The sequence below is a fragment of the Pleurodeles waltl genome, chromosome 6, assembly GCF_031143425.1.
Source record: "Pleurodeles waltl isolate 20211129_DDA chromosome 6, aPleWal1.hap1.20221129, whole genome shotgun sequence".
NCBI lineage: Eukaryota > Metazoa > Chordata > Amphibia > Caudata > Salamandridae > Pleurodeles > Pleurodeles waltl.
In genome coordinates, this window is record NC_090445.1 from 1,572,618,830 (window position 1) to 1,572,645,614 (window position 26,785).

A 26,785-nucleotide genomic window follows, 5' to 3' on the forward strand; every position below is an offset into this window, starting at 1 on the left:
AATATAGTGTACCACAGTACAATTTACAACCCTACCCTCCACTATATTCTACCATACTACACTTGAAAACACTCCACTTCACACCACTAAACTGTTCCAATATCACACATTTTTTAATAACATTACAAAAACCATTGAAATTCACAAAAAAGGTTAAAAAAGGTTAAAGATCAGTTATTGTTTGGAAACCCATCTTAAACAAAACAAATATTAGAAATTTTACTCTTATAGTTATATCTTTAATTTATGCACCATTTTACTCTTATAGTTATATCTTTAATTTATGCACCATTTTCAAAGTATTATAAGTCATACTCATAACTCACATTTATCTTTAGGTACCACCTTAAAATTCAGAGAACTCAAGCATGTGAAATCACTATATTGAAAAAGAATAACAGAATATATATATATATATATATATATATATATATATATATATATATATATATATATATATATAATATCAAAGCGAGGGGTGTCAGAGGAAACAGAGCAAATATGACAATATCTGTGTCTGAATAAGGAGTTAGTATGACACACTTACGAGTTGCTATAATGCAATTTATTTACGATTCTACCGTAATGTGTTTAGCCCGCCACCAATGGCCTTATTCTCATGAAGCCAGCACCATATTGGTAGTATATTTTAAAGAGCAATCACTTGCCGGTTAAAAATAAACATAAAAGACATACTGTTACAGGGATGCCAACAATCATACATATTAATTGAATTACATATATCAAAATTGTTGTAACGTGTACAACAGCAGTGGTTGATATTTGAATTAAATACATTGAAGCTTTTTAAACTAATATGCAATGCAATTTACAAAAATCTAAATCAAAATACAGCTCGCAATTCATTGAAAAACTCCAGTGTGGATTAGAACTTGTTGCTAAATTAATTACATATCCTCAAATTAAAACTAGGGTAATATTAGCAGTGAAACTTCTAGATCATTAATTAATTCCTTTTTAATAACTACTGCAAAATCAAGCCCCAGTGGGCCTATAGATAAAAAATCCATCAACTATTTCTTCAAAATGCATGCTTGAAGGTCTGTTTAACCACCTGCTATTGTTACTGCACCAGCTATACTTGTATACCTTAGTATATCCCAAAAGGTTCTTCCACCTCTTGCATCCATAAAATGTACAGTTTCTATCTAAAAAAAGAGAAATTAAGAAATTGGGAATTAAGAACCTTTATTTCTAATTTGCTGGCTCTCATTGATTGAAGTATAGTACTGAATAAATTGTAACAGGGTTAAAGTGCCAGCGGCAGGCCTAGTTAGCTTAAAACAACGTGTCTAAAACATGGCTAAAATAGCTACACAACAGTGAAACAACCTATGCTTTAATAATGGTATATTAGCATGCCGTAGATTTCTGTCATCTTTAAACCCCACAGGATTTTTTAACCATATTTTACTTTCTGCAACTTGTGGATTGCTCTTATCCAGGTCTTGCCTCATAGGTTTTGCTCTCTTAAAAGTAATAAATTGTTTATTGTGGATTTGTTTTACCTAAGACTGGGTCACTCTTATAAGGTGCCAATGTTTGGATACAATCCTCCTAGTGGTGACATGGTTCTGGCTGTAACCTGTAATCAATCCATACTACAGTTTCTTGATTTTGGATTAAACTTTCTTAGCAAATAATTGTTTTTCATAATTGATCAAGTTAACTTTTTATCTTGCTTCTTGGTTGATATTTTTGCCATACCCTCTCTGTTGGAAGTGGTTTGCTAATTCATCCTGCGCTTTGTGTAATTCATAGTGATCACTACAATTCCTTTGTATGCACAGATTTTCTACATATCGTATGCTGCATTTAAGACTGTGAGGATGAAAAATTGGATGCATGTAAGATGAAGTTTCCCACTTTGTGTTTCCCAAAAAGTTAGTTTGCAATTTTCCATTTTGCATATGCACAGGTAAATCAAAAAAATGAACCTAGTGTGCACTAATATGACTAGTAAACTGTTAATTCAAAACACTGATGTTAATTTTATCTATTCAATCATTGTCACTTTCAATAGACCCCATCCAATGAACAAATAGATTATCTGTAAATCAAGTCCACAGACCACACAATGCTCCCATTCATGCACACTGGTAATGCAGCACCTGCTTTTCCCACCAACGCATATGCAAATTAGCATAACTCGGGTGAAGCAGGTTCCCATAGCTGTACCTCTGACCTGTCTGTACATCTTCTTGTAAAACAATAAATAATTCTAACAGAAATGCCATTGATTCACGCCTAATAACATTTGAGTATGTTTCTAGAGTCATAGTGGTTTAGCAGTTAAAAAGTGCCACACAGCTTTAAGCCATCTTCAGGTGACATTCAGGTGGCCTTTGTCCTCGTGATTTATATATCTCACCAGAATCCCTTGATGGCAATATAGGTCCTTATTACACAAAATTATCCATATTGTAATAACTGTCTCTCGTTCTCTCTAAATATATATCAATATGTGTATATATATATATATATATATATATATATATATATATATATATATGAGTGTGTGTGTGTGTGTCATAAACACACCTTCAAAAGGAAAGAATTCTCTAATCTTCTGTGCGTGCAAAAGTTTAGTTTTTTCCAGGCCTCGCCCAACTCATTTTGGTCCCAATGGACCTTTGTCATGGGTAACGGGAGTAACGAGAGTATAGTTACCAAACAAATATAAACAAACTAGAAACAGTGAAAGGACCAATGTAACGTCAGTAACGTGGGCTCCATCTTTGAATAGTATTTTACAGAAAACATACTAGTTACCATTCATTGTCTATAAAAGGAAAACGTAATGCATAATGTCATCCTTAGATAAATGTATATAATCAATTTAAATCATCATCATACAACGTAGAAGTGACATGTCCTGTCTAATGTTATATGTATTACTAAAAAACCTTCTTACGAACCTGTGATATAGGTAAATTCCAATTCGAACTGGAGCCCAATCATTTTTAATATTATATGTCATAATTATAATTCTAAACAATATCCTTATACAATCAGAATAATAGTCAAAAATTCTAATTATTACAAGGTAATGCCCAAGTGGGCTGTTGTCCCACATAAGAACATAACTGGCCCAAGTGGGCTTTTTTTATAAGGACTATATCAGTTTCCTAGACCATTCTTGCTTGTCCACATTACCAGGCATTGACCTAAGTGAAAAGAATAAAAAATGATTAAAATCATGGTTACTAATCATCCTGTTGAAGTAAAAAGGTGACAGAAAAAAGTACAGAAACATAACAGTATATGCCTTGTCACTATAAATGTACTGCCATTTCTTCATCTGAATTTAATCCCTGAGTCATTAGTGTCTCAAACTGCAAAATATATTTTGATTCAAGCACTTGCAGTTCTCTCTCTCTATCACCTCCTCTAGTATTAACCACAATTTTATCAATTAGCACAAATTGTAGCAAACTAGAATTTCTCCAGTGGGTTTCTGCAAAGTGCCTAGCGACTGGGTATGTAACATCATTATGTGTCATAGCTCTCATTTGTTCCAGCACCCATTTTTGACTTTATGTATGGTACTTCCCACATATATATGCCTACAAGGACATATCAGACAATACACTCCATTCTCTGTATTGCATGAGGTGTGTTTTCTGATGACAAATTCCTTAGCTGTATTAGGGATTTTAAATTTCTTGATGTCATGGCTTTTTTTACAGGCTTTGCAGTTCTTACAGCAACAAAAAGCCTTGCATTTGTTCAGGGGGAATTTGTTCAGTTATAAAATTTTTACTCAATGCATCTTTTAATGAGCGAGACCGTCTACAGGTTATTTGAGTGGTGGGATTGATGTATTTGCTAAGAGTGTTATCAGTGTGTAGAGTGTGACAATGTTTTGCTAATATTTTTCTCACTCTAGGTGCTTGATTCGAAAAAGTTGTGCTAAATCTCAAAACATTGGACACCTCTCCCTGTGGTGTGGACTCAGGGCACAGTAGATTCTGTCTGGATGTTCGTTCTACCTTGCTCACAGCTTGATTTATTGTCTCATTCGAATAGCCTCTCTCTTTAAATCTTTTCATCATCACTTGTTTCTCAATTTTAAAAGCACTAGGTGAGCTGCAGTTTCTTTTAGCTTACAACAATTCACCATATGGAATGCTATTAAATAGGTTTCTGGGGTGGGCACTTGTGGAAAATAAAATACTGTTGCCTGCTGTAGATTTAAAGAACAATGGGCTAGATGTACCAAAGGGTTTTACCCATTCTGTGTCTATGGGAAAATGTGTTCGTACATATGGCCCTATGTTGTTTCCAATTTTTCACCTCTGACCTTAACTTCCACATCCAAAAACTCAACCCTCTCTTTACTGATAGATTCAGTGAACTGTAAATTTCAATAATTTCCATTCAGTTTTCTTACAAAATTTCTTGTAGAACTCTCATCCGCTTGCCAAATTGTAAACATTTCATCAATAAATCTGACCCATGACATGATTGTTTCTTCAAATTCTGGGTAGCCATGTAGGACCCTCTCTTCCCACCAGCCCACCACCAAATTGGCATAGCTTGGAATAGATCAAGTCTGTTTATAGATTTTATTGTCAAAAGCAAAAAAATTGTTGTTTAAACAAAACATTATCATGTCTAACAACATTCCTAAATGTAAGATGTCGGGCAAAGATCATGCTTGAAACAAATGACTGCATGCCTTCAATCCTATTTCATGTTGAATACTAGTATAGAGGCTAGTAATATCTACTGTCATAAGGACATATTCCTTTCCCCAATGTATGCCCTCAATGATAGTCAGAAAGTGTCTAGTATCCTTAAGGTAAGCTGGCAGAGCTAGGACAAATGGCCTCAAGTAGTGGTCTATATATCTCAATGTATGTTCTAAGGGAGAACCTATAGAAGATATAATTGGTCTTCCAGGAGGGTTTTTAACATTCTTATGCAATTTTGGGAGGAGGTACAAGACTGGAATTATTGAATTATTTGGTTTGAGAAAAAGGAATTCCTCCCATTTGAGGAGTTCCCTATCCTTCCAGTTAGTTAATAATTCTACATATGTTTGTTCAGCTTCCCTACATTCTAATTTACTAGAAATGGTATAGCAAGTGGCATCCTCCAATTGTCTTCTACCCTCCTTTAAGTACATATCCTTTGACATGGCTACAATGTTCCCACCTTTGTCTGACTTCCGTATCACAGTCTCGGGATCCCTTCTTAATCCCTCAATTAATTAAAATTGTTTCTTGGTTAAATTAGTATGCAACTGTGAACGTACATTCCTAATGTTTTTAAAATCTTTGACCGCACGTTCTCGAACTCATTAGTGGCATCACAAGATATCATGGACAAAAAGGTTCATTTAGGCTTGAAATTAGTCGGATCATTTACACCCAATTCAATATTTTAATTCAGTAAATTAAGATAAGGATCCTCATGCTGCGAGTCATTGTCTTCTCAGATCATCAAAGTCTGCAGTAGATCAATATCAGCTATTTGTAGTTCACTAAAGGTCACAGTAGGGTTTATCGGCTCCAAAACTTCTAGGCTTAAGATCAAACCATTTCTTCAACTTTAATTTTCTTGTAAAGTGTAACAAGTCCACCCTACTTTGAACATAGTTAAAATTAGTTGTTGGACAAAATGATAAGCCCAGAGATAACAAGTTGATTTCCTCCTTAGTCAAATTATGATTAGAAAGATTTAACACATTCATGGTGCTTTTATTTGGCCCCTTGTCTTTACTCCCACTGGGGTCCTGCTCACGGATCTTGTTTTGGTGCTTTGTTTCCCTCTGCTGCTTCCTCTTTCGCCCCCTTTATAAGTCTGTTCTACTTTTAACTCTGTCCTACTTTGATTTAAAAGCAGGAACTGATTAAAAAAATTCTGTCTTGAGCTTCTTTGTTCCATCCGGGTGCGAGTTGTATCTAATGCATCTGAGGCATTGCTCTTTGAGTATTCACTTCAGCCGGGTTGTTGGTCTCCCAATGTGCTTGACTCCCTTATAGGTTCTTCTTCATTATATAAATGATAATAATTTCTGTGAAATGTCAAAATACGCCCTATTTGATAATCCTTATAATCTCTAATAAATGTATGCTGTTTTGTATTCATAATTTCTGTTTCTAATTTACTCATTTTAGTGTCCAGGTTTTTAAAGAATTCATCAAAACGTTTCCTTGGTGTCAAGTTTCCCAATTCCTGTTTAAATTTGTCAATCTCTGCTAGTAATTTCACTCTATCTTTTAATGCATATTTGATTATTATGCACATTGTAGTCATTGAGAAATCTTTTGAGTTATCTGCCCATTCTATCAACATTTCAGGGTCTGGATTCTCATATGTAGGTGTATTAAAAGTTCTTAATCCTCTCTGTACTCTTTCACTTCTACATACTTTTGTAGGGATTCCGCTTCCCACCATTTAGATAGTTATTTTATACTGAACTTCTCTAATTTATCAAACTTTAACTGAATCTGGATCCCCCCTTCCTTTCTTTCTTTCCCAGTAGAACCTTCTGCTGCCATGACATCCCAAAATGGTCACTTCTCAAAAAAAGCACTTAATTTCAGTGGTCTCAATGTGAAAGTCCCCAAAGCAAAACAAAAAGGAACTCTACACTTACTTGGAGTAGGCATCACATGAGCCCTCCAGGCTGCAGGGCAGCACTCGTTTCGGTGTGTCGTACCCATCTGATTGCAATGAGATGTGTACTCCGGAGGTCACCTTCCCACTCGATCCACAGACGGGGAACTGGACTAGTCGCTGGAAATCAATTGTCAAACGTATTAAATGTTAACTCCAGTACTTGACAAAATGCAGGCTGTTCCTGCTAGTTCATAGGCAACACTGAACTGGGCTGCCCTTTAGTTGACAATTTGAAATTATTTATTGTTGCCAAACACTCACCCGGCTGCCAGACGCTGAGATTCAAGCCGTCACTGCTGGATCATGTGCAACAATGTATCAGTTTGCCTGCTGGATGTCGATTACAGAGCCGCTTGCTTTCGTATTCTCGTAATGTTGAACATGGCAGGACAAACAGGTTTCCTGATAATGAATGGAGAATGTAAGCAAACTGTATTTCAACTGCAGAGTGCATGTGCCTACCACAGCAAATATTGTGATTAAACTCACTTCCAAAACCAATTCAGTTCCAGGTCACCAGGTCTATCCCATTAACCATAGAATTCACTTACTGCACATACCAGCAGATCACCAGTATCCGCTAACTGTGGTATCCAATTACCAATAGTTTAAGAATTGCGGATAGCCCCAGATATAAAAGTCAAATAAATCACCAAAGGTGCCAGTATTCACCGGGGCTATAAATGCGGTGATTCGAGCAAGGCTCCGGCTGCCCTCACGATCAAAAACACACCTTCCAAAGGAAAGAGTTCTCAAATCTCCTGTGAGTGCACTGCATTATATATGTATGTATGTATATATATATATATATATATATATATATATATATATATATATCTATATCTATGTATGTATATATTTTTTTCACTGGAAAAAACTAAACCATAGAAATTCAGCAGTTATATGTATAGTTATAGTTTTACTTACTTTAAGAAACGATAACTTGTGACCTAAAGTTACTTAACATCACAAGTTATCATTTTTTTTAGATAAATATAACTCCTGCATTTCTATTGTTTTGTGTGGTTAAAACGTTAACCTAACTATAGGGTTTCTGTAACCTTTATTTTTTTCAGTGCATTTCTGTGGTTTTGTTAACTTAGGGTAATATATAAATACCATACTTTAACACAACCACCGCCACACTATGCCTTTGGCCGTGTGCGGCGGTGATTGACATGGCCTTGGGCAGTGTGCAGACAGGGTATGCTATATGAGTTTTTTTTCCCCCATTGGGCTATAGATCCGTGAAGGATCTGCACCTCTAGATATCTATATTTGTTTCCATTAATAACTCTGAAACGACTGAACAGATTTACACCAATTTATGAAAAGGGTTCTTTTTAGACCAAATCTACCTTATTGCCAAATTTAGTGTAATTGCTTTCAGAGGTTCGGGCTGTGGCCATGTATAAAAATAGCAAAATCCCCATACTCACTGCATACAGAAAAATAGTTTTGGGAACCCCCCCCCCCACACACTTTATCTCAGCCCCCAATTGATGAATCACTGCAAACATTTCCAGACAGCACCTAAAGAAACTTTTGTAAAGATTCATCAAACAACGCTAAAGTTATTAGCAAAACTAAAAATGCTTCATCCATGGGAAAAGTCGGTCCTAACTATAATTACTTACTGGCTATTGCCGGTAGGTAATATGTACATATATTGAAATTTTCTAACCTTGCATATACTTACTATATCATGGTATAGGTATGTGTGGTAAAGGCATATGCGTGGTAAAGTAATTGTGTGGTAATGGATGCAAGGGAAAGGTACTGCGTGGTGATGAACACATTGTAAAGGTTGTTTCCTGCCACTCACACACCCAGTCACAGATCTACACAGCCACTCACTCACTTACTCACATAACTATTTACAAACCCACACAACCACTAACACACCGAATTCCACCCTCACACAACCACTCACACACCCTCTCACAGACCCACAAAACCTTACCTCAATAGGTTTTTAAATATATATGTAATAAGAATGAATGTGTCAATAAAAGGTATATTAGTTAACTGAAGTTACAGTTAGGAATAGAATAAAAAAAAAACCTTAGAATTTCACTGAATAAAACAAAGGTTACAGGGGCGATATAGTTAGGTACAGATTTTATACACACAAAACCATAGAAATTCAGCAGTTATAGTTATCTGAAACTGAAAATGCATTTGGGATTACTGGGTGACGGGGCACATCTAATAACGTATAATGGTATAAATGGTATTTATTGACATATGGTTGGTGTTCTTGGCCTGACGATGCCCACTACTGTGTACTGCTTATGCTGGCATAATGGTTATAAACCCTGATATACTGTAGGCATTCATTGCCAAATGGTGCCCACTCTTGGTGCAGTGCCTCCTCTGGCATATTCACATGCATTATTGTGTGACTTATCACGTTCATATATAGATGCATAACAATTCAGTGCGGTGGGAATCCCCTGGCCAACATAATGATAGACTGCTTGGAAGTTACTCAGGCTTTACTACGAATTGCAATGTTGGGTATTTTGCATTGTATATTTTTTTCTTAGTCCGCTTCACAGGATGATTTATGGATGCCATGATTCACATCTTGTTTTAATTTACTGAATACCAATGTATTGCTCTCCTAGGAAATTCCCAGAAGTACTTTGGACTCATTTATGCAGCCCTTTCAGAGTACTCTGTGGCTTCTCGTTGGACTTTCAGTGCACGTTGTGGCTGTGATGTTATATCTACTGGACCGCTTTAGGTGAGTACTATTCTAGAGGTGTACTGTGTCTTTCTATCATGTTCTTGTCACAGTTTGAATAGTTTTGCTTTATAACTAACAAACATTATAATAAAGCAGGGGAAACAAGTGTTATATATTCAGGCATTGGTGATTTCTTGGCAGGTCACATTTAGTTCTGACTTGTTTTGAATCAATGATTGAAATGAGGAGCCACATGAGTACAACTGGTACAACTGTGTGATGTCTCTCTTTAGAGAGAGGAGTGCCATAACAATGAAAGTAATTATGATGGCAGTCTATAAAAAGGCTATCAATGACCAAATTGCATTTAATTTTAATTTTTTTTAAAGCATCCAGTTGAATACAAATCATCACTAAATAAATCAAAGAATCTAAAAAAACTGTTTCACAAATGTTTTTCAGAAAGGAATAAAATGGGAATGTCGAGCAATGTTAGCAGATAGTCTGCAAATGAAATGTGTACATGAACTGGCACTGTGCCTATAAAAGTAAAAGCCTCACTGTTCCTTCTATACCCCATCATGCCCCATAGATGTTAGTTAGGACCGTTCTTTTTTCTGACTCTTAGTAATGGAATCATGGGGCACTGAGCTCTGTCTAGTTGGTTTATTTCTAATTGAAAATCACTCCAAACCTGAACCTTTTTTCATTCACTGGATATATTTTAAGAGTAGGAGTATATTTAAATATTTTTCTGACTGAAAATACTCTTTATTTCTGTGGTTAAGGGGCCAGAGCATCTGCTAAAGTATTCTTAATGCTAGGAACATAGGTAATACAGAAATCATATTGGACAAAAAAGTAAGCACCACAGGCCTGACAACTTTTGTACACTACATATTTCTGAGGGACTGGAGATAATGGATGATCTGTTCAGATTTCGAAAGGTCCTTGGGATCCTATTAAGAAATCAGTACAGGCTTTATCTGAGAGAGACTTCTAGACACAGATTCCTCACCTTTGAATATCCCCCAGGCATCAGACTGGAGCTGGAAGATTTTTGAGCAGTACCCCAATGTGCTGGTAGGTGTCATCATTCGGTTTCGCATCAGCGTCATTGGCGTCATGCACACTGGAAGTGATGTGCATGGTACCTATATTGGTGCCACCTGAGTGCTCTGATGTCAGTTCTTTCCTTTCCACCCTAGAAAGCACTGAGCGGGATTGAGCTACCCCTCAATCGTTTTCTGGACTTTTCCATTAATTTGTGGACTGTTTTTTGTGTGATTCTTCCCCCTGGTGTGACAATGTCACTTAAGAAACCAACTGGTTTCACACCATGTGTAACCTGCCACAGGCAAATTTCAGTGTCAGACTCCCACTTGGTGTGTTTATGGTGCCTGGAGCTGTGGCATGATTCCTAGACGTGTGATGACTGCGGTGCCATGTACATGAAGGCACTGAGGGAGGTATTCCTCAAGCTCCTCTTTGCCTGACTTTGTTCAACTTCACGACGCTTGAGGTCCCATTTGCATGGGAGTTCCCGTTCATGGAGCCAGTTACAACATTCCTCGTTGCACTCAAAGACATCAGGGAATTTGGGTAAGTCCCACAAACACAAGAAGTCAAAGATGCCCAAAAGTTCTTCGACTTCATGTCCTCTGATAAGACGAAGGAGTGTTGGCACTTCTAGCCCCATGAGTCAGCGGGGGTCTAAACCTGGGTCTGCTCTGTGCTTCCCCATTTTTTCCAAAGCAACTCCCGCCCAGGTTAAAGAATTTTATGAGGTCGTGTGCCTCATTTTTAGGTGGCCCAGCCCCGCTGGAGAACCTTGGGCCTACACCGACAGGTTCTTCAGTACCAGTCAGGCCCCAAAAACCCCTTGCTCGATCCAGAGCGGACTCACCAGAGAAACCAAGACCTTCCTCAGTGCCCGCTCCAGTACTGATGCCCCTGGAGCTGCCCCTAGATGGTGCCATCTCCATTGTCATACCCGACTCTGACACAGAGCTGGATGGATGTCATCTGATGCCACATCCAGTGTCGACTGAGGACATCATCCCCAGAGCAGAGCCAATAGCTTATTTAATGCATAGGCCTGGAGAGGGGGACGTTTGGGAGGTGTGGGGTTTATAGACCCTTATGGAGAGGACCCATTTGAGGAGGACAATTTGCATGAGAGACTGGTTGAGACCAGTATGTTAGACATCTCATTTGATACTGGCTTGGTTTCCCCTCCTACTGTGGCTACTGAGGAGGGAGCCATTTTTGCTATGGTTGTCCACACAGCAGCCGATATCCTGGACCTTAACCTACTCTCAGTGGCAGTCAAAACTAACATTTTCACAGAGGGTCTTCAGCCTGGAGTTTCCTCCTCAGAACCTTTACTCCCATTTAATAAAGCCTTTAAGGACATCGTACTTAGGGCATGGCCCAATCCCTGTGCATGAGTTCCTGTGAATAGGACGATTGCCTACTACCATATCCCCACTCCTGGGGATTCCAGTTTCCTTACCCAACACATCACCCCAGAGAGTTTCGTAGTCCAAACCTCCTCATCCCTAATTCACCCTGATGCATGCACTAGCACTCCACTGGATAGGGAATCAAAGAGGCTGTACATCTTTGGTAAGAGAATGTTCTCTTCCACCAGTTTGGCACCACGACATTGGCATTTGGCATTGTCCATTGGGACTAATTTCCATACACAATGGGATTTGCTTGCAAAAGTGCTCCCTAAAGTCCCGGAGGAGACCCGGGCCACACTCTCTCAGGTGCTTGCTGATGGGAGAGATGCAGAAAAGTTCTCCAACAGATGTAAACTTGGAACAACTGACTTGCTAGGCCCTGAGGGTCAACCTTCTGCTTATAAAAGCTACAAGTTGTTCCTGGCCCTTTCTATTAAGATGTGACAAAACTTCCCCAACCCCTATCTGAGAAGCATCTGCCTGAACTATGAACTACTTAAAGTAGTCAGGGCTTCTTAAAATAGGTCCAGAGCACATGGCCTGTTTAAGATCCTCAAAAGCTTTTTGACAGCTGGCTGTCCACAAAAATGTTTTAGGCATCCTTTTTGAGATGAGGTGATTAAGAGGGGCTACAATGAAGCCATAGTTCTTAATAAACCACCTGTAGTTCCCAGTGAGGCCTCACCTGGGTCTGGTTAGTAGGGGAAGTCCAATCCAAAATGGTTTGAGTCTTCACCTGCAGTGGTTGAATCTGGCCTCCACATACCATGAGGCTCAGATTATATAGCATTCCCCTGTCCTATCAGGCACTTAGAGGCCTTGATAGCGAGGCCTGCTTTCTGCAGGGCCTCCAGAACATCCCACCACTCCGACCAATGTAGGAAGCTGGCCTGGTGTGTGGTGAGCAGGTATCCCCTTATTAGTGAAGTGTAGGCAGTAGCTAGAAGCCAGGCTCTCTGGAGGTAGCTGTGGATGAGCAGCCAAAGCTTATCTATTAGACGTGCAAAGCTCATGCAACACCACTGTAGTCACACTGCACTTACACACATGAAAGAACCACAATTGTATGAGTGATACAATTATTAAAAATACTAGTTAGGCAATTCCACAATAGTAGGTTAGTAAATACACTATGGGGCTGATTCTGCGAGGGTCGGCGGGAGCACCGCCGACAGGCCGGCGGTGCCCCGCAGGGCATTCTGACCGCGGCGCTTTGGCCGCGGTCAGAAAGGGTAAACCGGCGGTCTCCCGCCGGTTTACCGCTGCCCTCAGAATCCCCCATGGCGGCGCAGCTTGCTGCGCCGCCATGGGGGATTCTGACCCCCCCTACCGCCATCCTGTTCATGGCGGGAAAGCCGCCATGAACAGGATGGCGGTAGGGGGGGTCGCGGGCCCCTGAGGGCCCCTGCCGTGCCCATGCCAATGGCATGGGCACGGCAGGGGCCCCCGTAAGAGGGCCCCGCAAGGTATTTCAGTGTCTGCCTTGCAGACACTGAAATACGCGACGGGTGCTACTGCACCCGTCGCACCTTCCCACTCCGCCGGCTCGATTACGAGCCGGCATCCTCGTGGGAAGGGAGTTTTTCCCTGGGCTGGCGGGCGGTCTTTTGGAGACCGCCCGCCAGCCCAGGGAAAAACTCATAATACCCTCCGCGGTCTTCTGACCGCGGAGCGGTATTATGGGGGTGGAATTCTGGCGGGCGGCCTCCGCCGCCCGCCAGAATTAGAATCACCCCCTATATCTGTACAGTAACAATCAGGAAATATGCATTAAAAGTAATAGAAAACAGTAAAAAGCAATAGGCACTACTGAAGGCCTAGGGGGAGACCAAACCACATACTAAGAAAGCGGAATGTGAAGGTCAGGTCCCCACCCAAGGAAGTGGAATCGGAAGAGGTAGCTGGAGGTACTAGGAACCCCCAAATGTAAGTACTGGGTTCCCCCTAGCGACCAGGAGGAAAGAGGTAATTTACTGGTTCTACCCAAACCAACCCACAGGACTTCAGTGAAGGATATTGCAAGACCCAGACAAGACTGCAAGAAACCAAAGGTGGATCCTGGAAGAGGAAGGTGGCAGGAGCCACTACCCACCCATCTGTGGATGGAGGAGTTGGTCGACGGGGAGATGAAGACGGTCAGCAATGCAGCACTGGAGCAAATGAAGAGTTTCTCTGTGATGCAGTCGACTTCCCGCGCCGGATGGAGGATTGCAGTCAGTCTTTGGTGTGGAAAAACCACCAACAAGCTTTGGCAAAGGCAAATGTCATGTTTGGAGGAAAAGTGGGGGTGCCGGGGACCCGCAAGTTCCAAGGAGGAATCAACCCATGGCGGGAGTCCCAGGCAACCTTCAGCTGTGCAGAGAGTCCAAAGAAGAGGAGGCAGCCTCCACAGAAGACCCACAGGCAAGGAGCACAGGATTCGCAGAGAGGCCCATGCAGCACACCTGAGGAGATGTTCGACGTCACAGGAGAAGCACACAGAGGGGTGTGTGTCACAGGGTAGAGCGCTGGGGGCTGGGGCTACACAGAGCCTGAAGATACCTCGGAGGCGATGCCAACAAGCCTTGGTAGCTGCAAGTGACGTGGTGCATGGGGGTACTGTCCTGCATGGGAAGGCAAGGGCTTACCTTCACCAAAGATGGACAGCTGGCAGAGAAGACCAAGGGGACCACTCCAGACCACCACCTGTGGTGCAGGATCCATGCAGCTCAGGATGAGAGGAGATCTATGCAGCCAGTCATCATTGCAGTTGATGCCTGTGGATGCAGGGAAGTGACTCCTTCACTCCAAGGGAGTTTCCTTCTTGCTTCTTGTGCAGGCTGAAGACTTGCTGCCTTCAGAGGATGCACAGCCGGGGAAATGTTGCAGTTGCTGGAAGGAGCCGGAGAAACAATGTTGCAGGGCAAAGTCGTTGATGTTGCTGCAGATCGTAGGTTCCTGTGGATTCCAGTTGCAGTTCCAGGGGCCAGAAGTCAAAGTAAACATTGCAGAGGACTCCTGCTGGAGTCTTGCATGTTGAATCTAAGGACCCACCCAAGAGGGAGACCCGAAATAACCCTGGAAGGGGGATTGGTCACCTAGCCAGGTGACCACCTATCAGGAGTGGGCTCTGACATCACCTGCCTGACCTGGCCACTCAGATGATCCCCGAGATCTCTCCCCACCTTGGATTCAAGATGACAGAATTAGGGAGCCCTCTGGAGGAGCTCTGGGCACCACCTCTGGAGTGGTGATGGGCAGGGGGTGGTCACTCCCCATTCCATTGTCCAGTTTCGTGCCAGATCAGGGACTGGAGGTCCCTGAACTGTTGCAGACGAGTTTATGCAAGGGGGGCACCAGATGTGCCCTTCGAAGCATACCAGTGGTTTGGGAAGGCTACCCCTCTAAGCCATGAAACAACTACTTCCAAGGGAGAGGGTGTTGCCTCCCTCTCCTAAAGGAAACCCTTTGTTCTGCCTTCCTGGGCTTGAGCTGCTCAAGCAGCAGGAGGGCAGAAACCCGTCTGAGGGGTGGCAGCAGCTTGGGTTGCCCGGAAAACCCCAGAAAGCTGGTATGAGCAATGCTGAGGGTCCTCTAAGGAGCCCCCAAAGTGCATGGAATCATACTTCCAATATTGGCAACAGTATTGGGGTATGATTCCGATATGCTTGATACAAAACATGCCCAGGTGTGGAGTTACCATTATGTAGCTGGACATAAGTAGTCACCTATGTCCAGTACACGCGTAAAATGTCATCCCTGCACTTACGAAGTCCATGAAAATGGAGCCGGAGTTCATGGGAGCTCCTCTGCTAATGCATGGGTGCCCTCACACATAGATACCTGCACCCTTCCTTCTGGGCTAGAAGGGCCTACCATAGGGCTGACTTACAGTGACCTGGTGCAGAGACCTGTAGGGAAAAGGGTGCAGATACACTTTGCATGGGCTTCTCATGGGTGGCATAAGACACGCTGCAGCCCATGAAGGACCCCTGGTGCTCCAATGCCATGGGTACCTGGATACCATATACTAGGGACTTATAATGGGGCACCAGCATGCCAAATGTGGGGTGTTTGTGGTCCAAGCAACCAGATTTAAAGGGAGAGAGCACAGTCACTGGGGTCATGGTTAGCAGGATCCTAGTGAACACAGTCAAAAACATGCTGACAACAGGCACAAAGTAGGGGTAACCATACCAGAACAAGGACACTTTCCTACTACATAATCCTGTGAATTATCCATGATAAACCAAATATTACAGAGTTGTGTTTTTTCATAATCCTCCTTGATAACAAATCAAGTACAGCTGTGATTCGCCTTAGTACTGAATCAAAAACAGTGAACACATGTTCACCCCTTAAGTGGTCTGCAAGCTGTGGGCTTTTTCAAGGCTGTAAATAACAAAGCATATATTTAATGCTTGCCTAATAACATTTTAGACTCTAGTGTATAGTGCCGTACAGAAAAAGTAATATCCCAGCAAACTGTGGGTAATTACTACATGTGCCCTTTAGTATTTATTTTTACCAGTGTGGCAGTGCAAATGTGCCAGAACAGTGTGCATAATAGTGCCCTTCTCTTTTTGATGAATATGTGAGTGTTTGTGGACATTATACAAATTAAAAGAGCATTGGAATGCTGTTAAACTTGGAATACTGCATAGAATTACCTTACAGCATGCGTGTCCTTGTGCTTAAGTTCTATGATCCTGTGACACTTCGGGGGGGGGGTAAAACCTCAAGAAGTTTCTTCTACTTCAAAGTGGGCACCAGGTATAAATGTCAGATCTCATACCCCAACTCTTTAGTCCACTTCTGGACCTGTGGGAGACTCTGCCAGGAAGAAGGGCTGCTGTGCTGCTGAAAAGACTGCCACCTGCTCGACTGCTGCCCTTCTGTGCTGACCAGCTACCTTGCTGCCCTCTTGCCTGGATGCGAAGGACTGCACCTGCGACCTGTACCCTGGAGCACCAGAGTGACTCCAAGGGCTAGTCCCTTTTAACAAGCACCCGTACTCTGCAGCTGTGGGTCCTACCCTGCCAAGTGGTGCCACCCCAGTACTGGACTCCTAAAAGGTGCTCCGTCAGCTATTTGTGGACCAGCAGAACCAATGTATCTCCTTTGCTGCGTAGCACAACCCCGAGAAGAATCAATGCATTACCTTTGCTGCTTGGACTTCTCCGATGCAAGGACTCTGCATCTCCTACAGCAGCCCACTGGCACTGCTGCTGCAGGACACATCTTCACGGAAGAACTCCACATTGCTTAAAGCAGATCGCTGGAACAACAACTGCAGAATGCATCTCCACGGAAATACATTGCATCACCCTACACAGCTTCCTGGAAATGCAGCTGCATGACCATTATCTATACCAGACCTCGCTTTCCTCTGTTGTGCAATACATCCTCAGCATGAGGCTGCACATCTCTTTGCAACCAGGATTAAGGTAGTGTGTTCAGAAGACCTAAATGAGTCCCTCTAGCTGGCCCACGCTCCATAGTGGTTGGCCTGAACTTGTGACTTTGTCCTGGTCTGGCACAACCAGATGTCCACCCTTGCCGCCTTGTGATGTTTGGGCTCTGATTTCACTGAAATGTTTATAAATGGATATCTATGGTTTTACTGATTTAATTTGTCATTTGGGCTTTCTTTTATTTATTAATAAACACTCTATATTTCTAATTTGAAGTGGGACTGTTCCTGTGTGGTATTTTCATTTTATTACTTTTTAAAGTGTTGCAGAAATACTTACACGTTGCGTCTGATTTAAGCCTGAGTGCTCTTTGCTAAACCACACAAGGTTGAGCTCAAGTTAATTGAGGGTTCACTTGTGGCTTCACTGTGACAGGTTTTGCGGTTGCTGATTGAGTAGGGTTTCACCCCTTCAACCAGTAAATCAGTTTCTTACAGATAGGATATGGGACAGATAAAAAGTAAGGTGTTCAAGACCATCATCTTCCTGGCATTGTAGAAGCACAGCTCCAATGGTCCAGTCTGAGGCCCTGGTTTTCACAATGAACTTTTTAGTGGCATCTGGATGACGCAAGTTTGGTGCTTGAGTAAAGACCTTCTTTAAACCTAGAAGGCTTCCTCAGCCTGATCATCCCATCCCCTTAGAAACATGGATCATGCCTTTCTTTCAGATTCAGGTAATTCCACTAGTTAACTGGGCAAAGTTTCCAACAAACTGCCTGTAGAAATATCGGGTTTCTTTAACATTAGATGAAGTTGACTAATCCAAAATGGCAGAAATCTGTTAATCTGATACTGCAAGCACTCTACTTTAGTTTGGTCAAATTTGCACTTCTTCAGCTTTCAAAACAACTGATTATTATGTAGTATAAGTAATACCTGGCTGACATGCTGATGGTGCAGAAGGGGGACTCTGGAGAACACTAGGCTTCATTGAGATGGACGATCACAAATTGATTAAACATGTCAGCAAATGTATGGGCCCTTTAACATTTGAAGACTGCTGGAACATCACTTAAATTAAATGGCATGAAGCTATTCAAAAAGCCTGAATGGCGTTCTAAAGGCTGTATTTACCTCACCTCCCTCCTTGTTGCATGAAAGGTGGTACGCACTGCATACGTTCAATTTAGTGAAGACCTTAGAATTTCTGACTAATTCTAAAATATCCCTGATTAGAGGCAATGGATACTGATCCTTTACTGTGATTATATTTAGTCTTCTATAATCAATGCAAGGTCTTCATTTGTTCAGCCTTTCAGGAACAAAGATCATGGAAGCACCAAGTTCTCCTCCAGGCATAACTTTAGAGTATCCTTCTCGGAGAGGGGGAGTAAATCCTTCCATGAGGAATGATGGCTCCAAGTTCAAAGGTAATGGCACAATCAAATTTCAGATCGGGTGTCAAAAACAGTTCCTTTTGTTAATCAAAAACAATTGGTACTTGAGTCAGTTCCCCGAGGTTTGTCAAGCTCTTTAGGGGCCCAGGAATCCTCAGTGGAATAACAACATTTGTGACAGCATGGGAGGATAAGGAAATAGTTCAGGTTTCCCAGTTCATGTACGGATTGTGTTGTGTCATCCAAGGAACCCCTAGAATAACTATGTGATTAGGAGAGGCAATGAGATCAAAGGAAATAGTTTTGTGATGGTTTCCAAAAGTCACTGTCAAGAGTCTTGCCATTTCTTTGACAGGGTCAGAAACCAGGAGTGTGCCATCAGTATTGTGCACTTGTTCAGATATCTCTTTAGTGATACGGAGAACTTTTTGCTCTTGGGCCCAGTCTTCATCCAAATACACTCCACTGGCACCACTGTCTAAGAGTGCCAAAATTCTTTCCCTTCCTCCATTCAGGATATTCACAGACAAAGGCAGGAGAAAAAGCGAGGCTTTGTATTTCCCAGACATTCCAACAAAAGGGGTTTGAGGTCTTCCCATCCTTTACTCCTCCACATGGGATGGGACCTGGTGTTTCTGGAAATCTTCTGGGGATGCACTGGACAGGCTCAAACCAGATGCTCTGGTTATCTGCAGTACATACATAGCCTGTGCTTATGTTGGTGTTCTCTTCGGACTTTGTAGGAAGTCCATGGGCCAGACCAGTTTGTATCAGTTCTTCACTAGAAGGGATGGTGGGCTCTTTGGAGGAAGCTTCCACCTTATGTACTGATGGTCTGGTACTACCAAAAGCCAAAGAGGAGCGGGCTCTACCTTTTCAGACTTACAATCCCACAGTCAGTGCTCAATATGCAAGGCCTGATCCGTCAGCATGGAGAGGTTGTCGGCTTGGACAGAATGGACCAATTTGTCATTAATCTCCACTTTAAGGCCCCTATGGAACATAGTAACTAAGGTTTGTTCAACACATGTAGCTTCTGTCACCAACTTGCAAAAATGAGTAATGTAGGTCAAAATGTCTTGCTTCCTCGTTGTATATAGCACAGAGCATCTTCAGCAGAGAACTCAAGGTCTGGTCTTTTAAACATTTGTTTGAAGGTTGAAAGAAAGGTGCAGTAATTCGGCAGACAATGATCTTCTGTGACTACTAGGGTGTTGCCCAAGCCAGGGCTGAACCCTACAAGGCACTTATCAGGTAACTGACCTTGGTTCTGTCTGGCAAAAATTGAGCTGAGAGGAAGCAAAGAAGACTGTAAAGGAATGCAAGTGCTCCTTCAATTTATTTGGATTTCCTGAGAAATGTGGTGTTACTGAAGAGACAGTTGGAGCATCAGATGCCCTAGCCACCAGGGCTTGCCAAAGAGCCAGATTATCATCTCACAGTTGTTGCATGTTCAGCATCTGTTGCTGAATAGTCTGATATAGAGCCAGGGCTTGATCCATCTGACCTGCCGATAGCTTGTTCTTGTTCCTTATTTTCAGAGTCAGACCCAGGTACATGGTGTTGCAAACTATCAGGATAGTGACGCCGGTCTGGAGCGTTCCAATGACAAGAGGGCCCACGTTTTAACTGTCAATGTCTGCCAGTGGTAGGAGTGACCCCTTCTAGTAGCCTTGATGCCACAGACACTAGGTAGTGTCTAGCAGATAGTGCCTTCAGGAAGATGCCCTCAAATGGACGAAAAAAGCCAGAGGGAAGACCAGGAGGAGCGAGAGAACTGGAAGACGCCAGAGGGTAGCAAGCACTCCTTAACTGAGAAAAAAACTCCTAGAAGGGAATTGGGAGCGAGGAAACACACTTATAGCACAAGGAAGCATTGCAGCAGAAGTATAAAAGGACTAACACCCTTATAACAGGAAATTATATCAAGAAAAAGAGTACCACCATGTTTAATTGAGAGCCTTCAGGTAAGTAGAGAAAGCAATGTGGCAGTCTTGGATTTGGCATGATATGTTTCTGCAGAGAGAATTCTGGGACCCAGAATTCCCCTGGAACAAGGAAACAGGGATAGCCCCACCAATGCACAGCCCCCCCAGGGAGAAGAATGGCTGAACAGGGCATTATACCAGCAGGCTGGCTGCGAATTAGGGAGCACGGCAGCCCACCGACTTTCCCCAACCCTGACTTGTACCTACACTCCTGCATGTCCCGCTTGCCCGAGACAGCCACTAGGAGTCATGCTGAGTGGGACATCAGCGGCGTGACACAAGCAACCTTTTCTAGTAAATAATCTTCTTTGGGTGTGTGAATTTAAAAACTTCTCTGGGCAATTCGCACCACACCCAATGTTAACATTGAAGCATCACCTTTTGTATTGTCAAGAGGATGACATCCTGGTTTTAAAATGAGCGGATAATAGATGGGCAAGGATGAACTCTCTATTGATACACATGAGGTTTGCTGGAAAAGGGAATTAGCACAGAAGAAGTTGAAGTGAATTGTGAGTGGTAGGAGATTAATGGTGACAGCGGGGTACGTGATAGGAGTAAATTTACCTGGAGACCATAAAAAGGAAGCCTTTTGTTTTTCACCATCAAAGAGGGTTGTGCATGTTGAGAAGAGTGCTGTGGAATAGGATTATGGGAAACATTGGGAAATGGAGAAATTGTCAGTTGTTTCCTCAGTTTATGAGAAATGGATAATGTGAGTTTGCCTCGGTTGTCCAAACATAGGGACCCCGATGACCTGGAAAGATCATCTACAGAGGACACTTCGAGTGCATCATTGATGAGTCTTACGAGACAGTCATCAAGTAAAAGTCATCCTTCAAGGATCTTAAGGGAATATTTAAAGAGAGAAGTATATATGTCTGATTTTATTTATGTGTGTGCGTTGGTGTTTGGGACATGAGATGTGAGTGTCCTGTCTTTGTCTGAATCAGTAGGGATAATATTTAAATTGATTTATGCATTTAGACTTTTACTAAGTTTCTGTTGATAGTTTGTATAAGAAGAAGTTTTGCGTCTTATGTAGTGTTCTTATGCAGAACACTTGCTGAAGAGTGTTCCTAATCTGAATGTTTGCTTTGAACTTAGAGGCAGTTATCTCCTGGTTTTCATCCTTGTTGGAAGTGTTATCTGATGCTACAATAAAATGTACTATTTGTTGTAGAAAATGTGAAGAACCGACTTCCTTGCAAAGGCATAGTGCAAAATGCTGAGATATTGCTTCAAGAGTTTGGTAGCCAGAGTCAATGAGCGATGTCCTTTTGAAGAATTGAAAACAAACTTCAGAATGCTTTTCAACCTTTGCCACTAATTCCATCAGGGCTGATGAGAATGAAGCATTGCAATGTGAAAATGCTACTTATTGTCCCAGTATAATTGAGGTAGTGGTGGTTCCTGGAACTTCTTCATCTGTCATTAGGACTAAGACCACTCACAAAATTGCCATGCAGATGAATCCGCTATTGAAGATGCTGGGGAAGACAGATCATTACAACATACAATTGTTGAATTTGGCTGCATGGCTTCTTAGCTCCTGTAACATGGACACTTAGGTCTGGCTCAGGAATGTATGAACATTCTCAAAGAAGCCAAATGACCTTGCCCAACAACATCCTGATGTTTTAAGTGGAAGTGATTGCCTACAGAATGACCACGATCCCAACAAATGCCAAAACTAGGCCATTATGCCCTATCTTTTGCATCTTGCAAAATCGAAGCTGCTGTATTCTTCAACAAAAATACAATTAGTTGCCATCACAGCTTAAAGGAAAATACCAGGCAAAGATCATTTTTTGCAATCCCAGTGATGAACATCTTTTTTGAAGGACTGAAGAAACTACCCTGCAAAATGACAGTAGCCTTCTCCTCCATGGTAACTTAACTTGGTGCTATCTACATTAATGGCTCAAACTTTTGAGCCTATCCCTAAGATATCATTGCAGCACCTTTTTTGGAAGGTAGCTTTTATAGTTTGAACCACTTCTGTTTGAAGGGTTAGTGGGCTGCTATTTAATTGTATTCTGTTTTTCGGCACAACTGGATAGTTTTAATGACTCACCCAAATTTTCTACCCAATCTTGTCTCTGATTTTCTTATCAATCAGTCTATCCCTCAATGATATTTTTTTTCAGCACTCCTTAGGCCCCAACCATAACAACCAAACACTCACTAGAAATTTGGAGAGTGATGAAATGTTATTTAGAGTGAGCCAAAAACATATGCAAGTCTACACATTTATATATCATTTATAGACCTTCGTTACCGAGATGGCATCCACTAAACAATCCATTGCTAGATGGATAGTGTCCTGCATATCATTTTGTTAGCAACAGGCTAACAAGTCTTGGACTAGTAAACCAAAAGCACATTGTACAAGAGGGGTCACGTCGGCAGCTGCTTGTTTGAGAAACATTCTTCTTTCTGAAATCTGTAAGCCTGCTACATGGAAATTAGTTTGTTTGTTCACTAAACAGTGTTTAGATGAAGACAATAAAGCTGATTCAATTGATGGTCAGGCAGCTTTAAGGAATCTCTTTGGTTAAGATTTTAGATCGTTCAGTCTAGTCTCAGTCTTTGAAGTTTACTGGAAAATACTGGAATTTGTGAAGAGGGATATACTTGAAAATCAATTCTACATTTGTGACTATCAGTGAGGATTCTACTATGCAGAAGAAAATGTTATTTACATATAATTTCAATTGTGCACGGAAGGAATCTTCACTGAAGTTGTAAACAATCCACCCTCTTCCCAGTATAGGGAAACACGCTTGTGTTTTTTATGTTATTTCGTACACTCAGATCCAATTCTGTTAGATTTTAGATGCTTCTGGAACAACGAAGGTGAGTGTCATCATTCTGTCAAGCAGTGACTGGCATCTACAGGTGATCGCCAAAGGTCTACTTTGCTGCCCATTTTGAAGTGTGTCTGCAGGTTTTCTGGGACCTCAATTGTCTGCATCAGGTAAAGACGTGGAAGAGTTTGGAATCACAGCCCTATTTACTCATGTGACCAGGATTCAAATTTTAGATCCTTCCACTGCCCGAGACAGGATGAACAGGAACATTCTGGAAAGTCACTTTGCACCCAGTGTTTATGACAAGAAGGGGAAGTGGGATAAAAACGAAAACGTTCTTGGGCTGCCATCGAAGCTGCACGTGCGGTTTCACAACTGACTTGTTTTGTGGAGCCAAAGAGATAGCAATTTATTCATTACTACACACTTCCTAGTCCTGGTGATGGGGGTGTGTGTGCAACACAGCATCTGTTCAGATAGCCTTTAATCTTAAATGTCTGCCCCTAAGTCCAAATAACATACCAAGTATGCACTAGTTCAATTAAAACATTTTACTTAATTAAATTCCAGCTTTTTTTATCATAAAGTCCTAATTATAATTTATGACTTCTATTTTTTCAGTCCATTTGGGCGATTCAAAGTAAATAGCGAGGAAGAGGAAGAAGATGCTTTGACGCTGTCTTCGGCGATGTGGTTCTCCTGGGGTGTACTGCTGAACTCTGGAATAGGCGAAGGTAAGCACGTTGTTGCTGGGGTGTAAAAAAATATATGTGTAAACGCCTCAGCATAAATCATTACTTAGCATATAATATTTGTAGATACACTGAGCATTAGAGCCTGTAAATAGAGTATTACCTTTCGTGGGTGAGGAGCCGTTGATCCTTTGACAATGGAAATAAATAGCATTTTGGAGTCGATGCGTGCTTAATGACAACAGCATATGTACAGACGTCCCAAATGTGAAATGTTATTTATTACCTAGAATCGAGCCCCATCTTCTATCGCTCATTGAGTATGCGCTTGCCTTTGGCTTGTGCACAGCTCCACTGCCATTTGGCTAGATGCGTTATAAAAACACCACTTACATAGATACACACACCGTCCAGCGAGAAGGTATGAATTAAGTGAAGCACAACTTTGTGCGGGTCTGTTTCACTCTCCCTTCCTCGTTGATGTAAAGTGTTATACAATGCAATATTTAATGTGTGCAAGCCATCAACAGTCTTAAACGCAGACAGAAATCAAGAACACATGGGGTTAAATCGGTGCACTGATTATATCAAGGGCATAATGAGGCACCCCCTTGATCTGCTTAAACGGGGTGACGCTGGAGAGAAACAAATTGTTTAATGGCCCTTCCTAACTTTGATCTGTGGATTGCAGTGCAGCAATAATAATTACCATGACAAAGTTGTGGGATTGGGCCAAAGAGTGCCAAAGAAGCCAAAAGGTGACAGACAGAAAAAGAAATTAAGTAAACGATGAAGAGAAAATAAGTGAGAGGCAAATGGAGTGAGTGAGCGCGAAAAAAGGAAGGAGAGTAGAATGTAAATCAGGAGAGAAAGATGAAAAGTAAAAAAGGAAGGAGGATGGAAAACAGCACAAAAGAAAAATGGAAAGAAGGAAAGAAATCAAAAGAAATGAAGGAACAAAGATAGAAGGAAAGAAATAAAATGAAGCATGGAAAGAATGACAGCAAGACGAAAAGATGCAAGGAACAAATACTTCAAATGAAAACTGGAACGAGGGAAAGAGATACCGAGTACAGGAAGATAGATTGAAATAACGGAAGGAAGAAATGGGAAATGGGGAAGGGTGATGGAAGAAAAGAATAGAAACAACAAATCGGAGAAATATAAAACAAAGGATGGACTGAAGGGGAGAAGGAAGTACAAGAGGATCATAAGAAGAAAGGAAGGAACAAGAAAAGAATGAAATAATTAAAAACGAAGGGTCGGAAGAAAATGAAACAAATCTAAAAAGGACAGAAAGGTAGAAACAATGAAAGATGGTATGAAAGTAGGATGGAGAGGTGGAAAGAAAAATGGAAAGAGGAATAGAAGGAGAATGGAGAAAAGAAATAACAATAGAATGCAGGTAAGAAAAAAGACCATAAGGAAAAAAAGATAGAAAGAATGAAAGAAAGAAGTGAATACAGGTACTTACAGGTTTTGACCAGATTCCTTTAAAACCATGCTATGAAATGCATTAATATGAACAATTCTTTGCAAGTTGTCCTTGGGTGTACAATTCTCACTGGCATTCATAGAAAAATTTGAGTTCGTTAACTTGTGCTCTTTCATTTAATGTCATAGAGCTCGAAGTGTGTGGGGGTGTATTTTATTTTTCAGGCTACTCCCTTGGATGAAATAAATCACATGAAATAAGCCATGTGAGTATGGCTCCAGTTGTTTTCCTCTAAAATGTTTGTAAACTGTGTGAGATGCACTAACCCCTGATTTCATACTATAGGAAATACTGTGGTAATAACATGAAATAGGACCTTAGCATTAAAGCAGTTAATGTGAGAATGTCGTTTTTTTTTACTTGTACCTTTTTCCATATAGTATGGTTTCTCCAGCATAGGATCTTTCATAGACTCACATCTTTGAATCATCCTGTATGTCATAATTTTGCCACTTCTCCATTCGGGATAAACATTTCCCCTTCTCAGAGAATAAAGTGCATTGGGTATCTTGCATGCTGTGCTTTGAGAGTGAGACAATAATTCTGCTAGTAATGTAGACGTTGGTGCTACATGGTTTGGTCATTCCTAAATAAAACCAAACATTGAAAAGTTGGTCGCCGACATGCAGCATCAACCTTCCCATTAAAATGTTTCCATTTTTTTGATACTTTTCAATATTAAATCATTATATCTTTAGTAATTCGAGTGTTTGCTGTGCACTTGTTTGCGTATTTTTCGTGAATTACTGTTTTAATGTTTGAAATTTAAATTGTACAAATTGCTTGGGGGTTCCCAACTTCCAGTACTGATTCAGTGAGGGTCCTCAGGAATCAAAAGGTTGGGAACCCCTGCTCTAGAAGTCCCCTCTGCACCTGAACCTATGACATGAATCCCTGTACAGGGAGCCTTGGTTCTCACTACTCTCCACAGTGGTAGCTGATGTTCGTTTCTTTTTAGTCACCCTCCTCAAAAAAGTGTTTGTTTTTAGTTCATATTTTGCACTTATACTGTCGTTTTTGTCTGTGATTTTACGTGTCTCTCTTTCAACCTCATGTGACTTTAAACTACTGTGTGGCAATGTCCATAACGATTCAAGTGTGCAGAATAAAAATGAAATAGATGTCTCTTGTCCCACCTGCTCAAAAGAAAGAGTTTACCTAAGCTTTCCCTCTCATATTATAAATGGATTCTGC

At 41.4% G+C, this 26,785-nt stretch overlaps 1 protein-coding gene and 1 long non-coding RNA gene across 10 annotated transcripts in view; one reads left to right on the forward strand and one right to left on the reverse strand.

Moving 5' to 3' along the window:
• Window positions 1-26,785, forward strand: part of GRIN1 (glutamate ionotropic receptor NMDA type subunit 1) — a 775,019-nt gene that overhangs the window by 470,748 nt on the left and 277,486 nt on the right. For all 9 annotated transcript variants that reach the window (XM_069241305.1, XM_069241308.1, XM_069241309.1 and 6 more), the window contains 2 exons: window positions 9,282-9,400; window positions 24,026-24,138. In XM_069241305.1, the coding sequence (XP_069097406.1) occupies window positions 9,282-9,400; window positions 24,026-24,138 (232 nt within the window). The remainder of the gene's footprint in view (window positions 1-9,281; window positions 9,401-24,025; window positions 24,139-26,785) is intronic.
• On the reverse strand, window positions 3,090-6,957 carry LOC138302170 (uncharacterized). Its single transcript, XR_011205321.1, has 3 exons — window positions 6,913-6,957; window positions 6,629-6,768; window positions 3,090-3,188 (listed from the first exon to the last, which is right to left on the reverse strand). It is a non-coding gene; the product is annotated as an uncharacterized lncRNA (long non-coding RNA).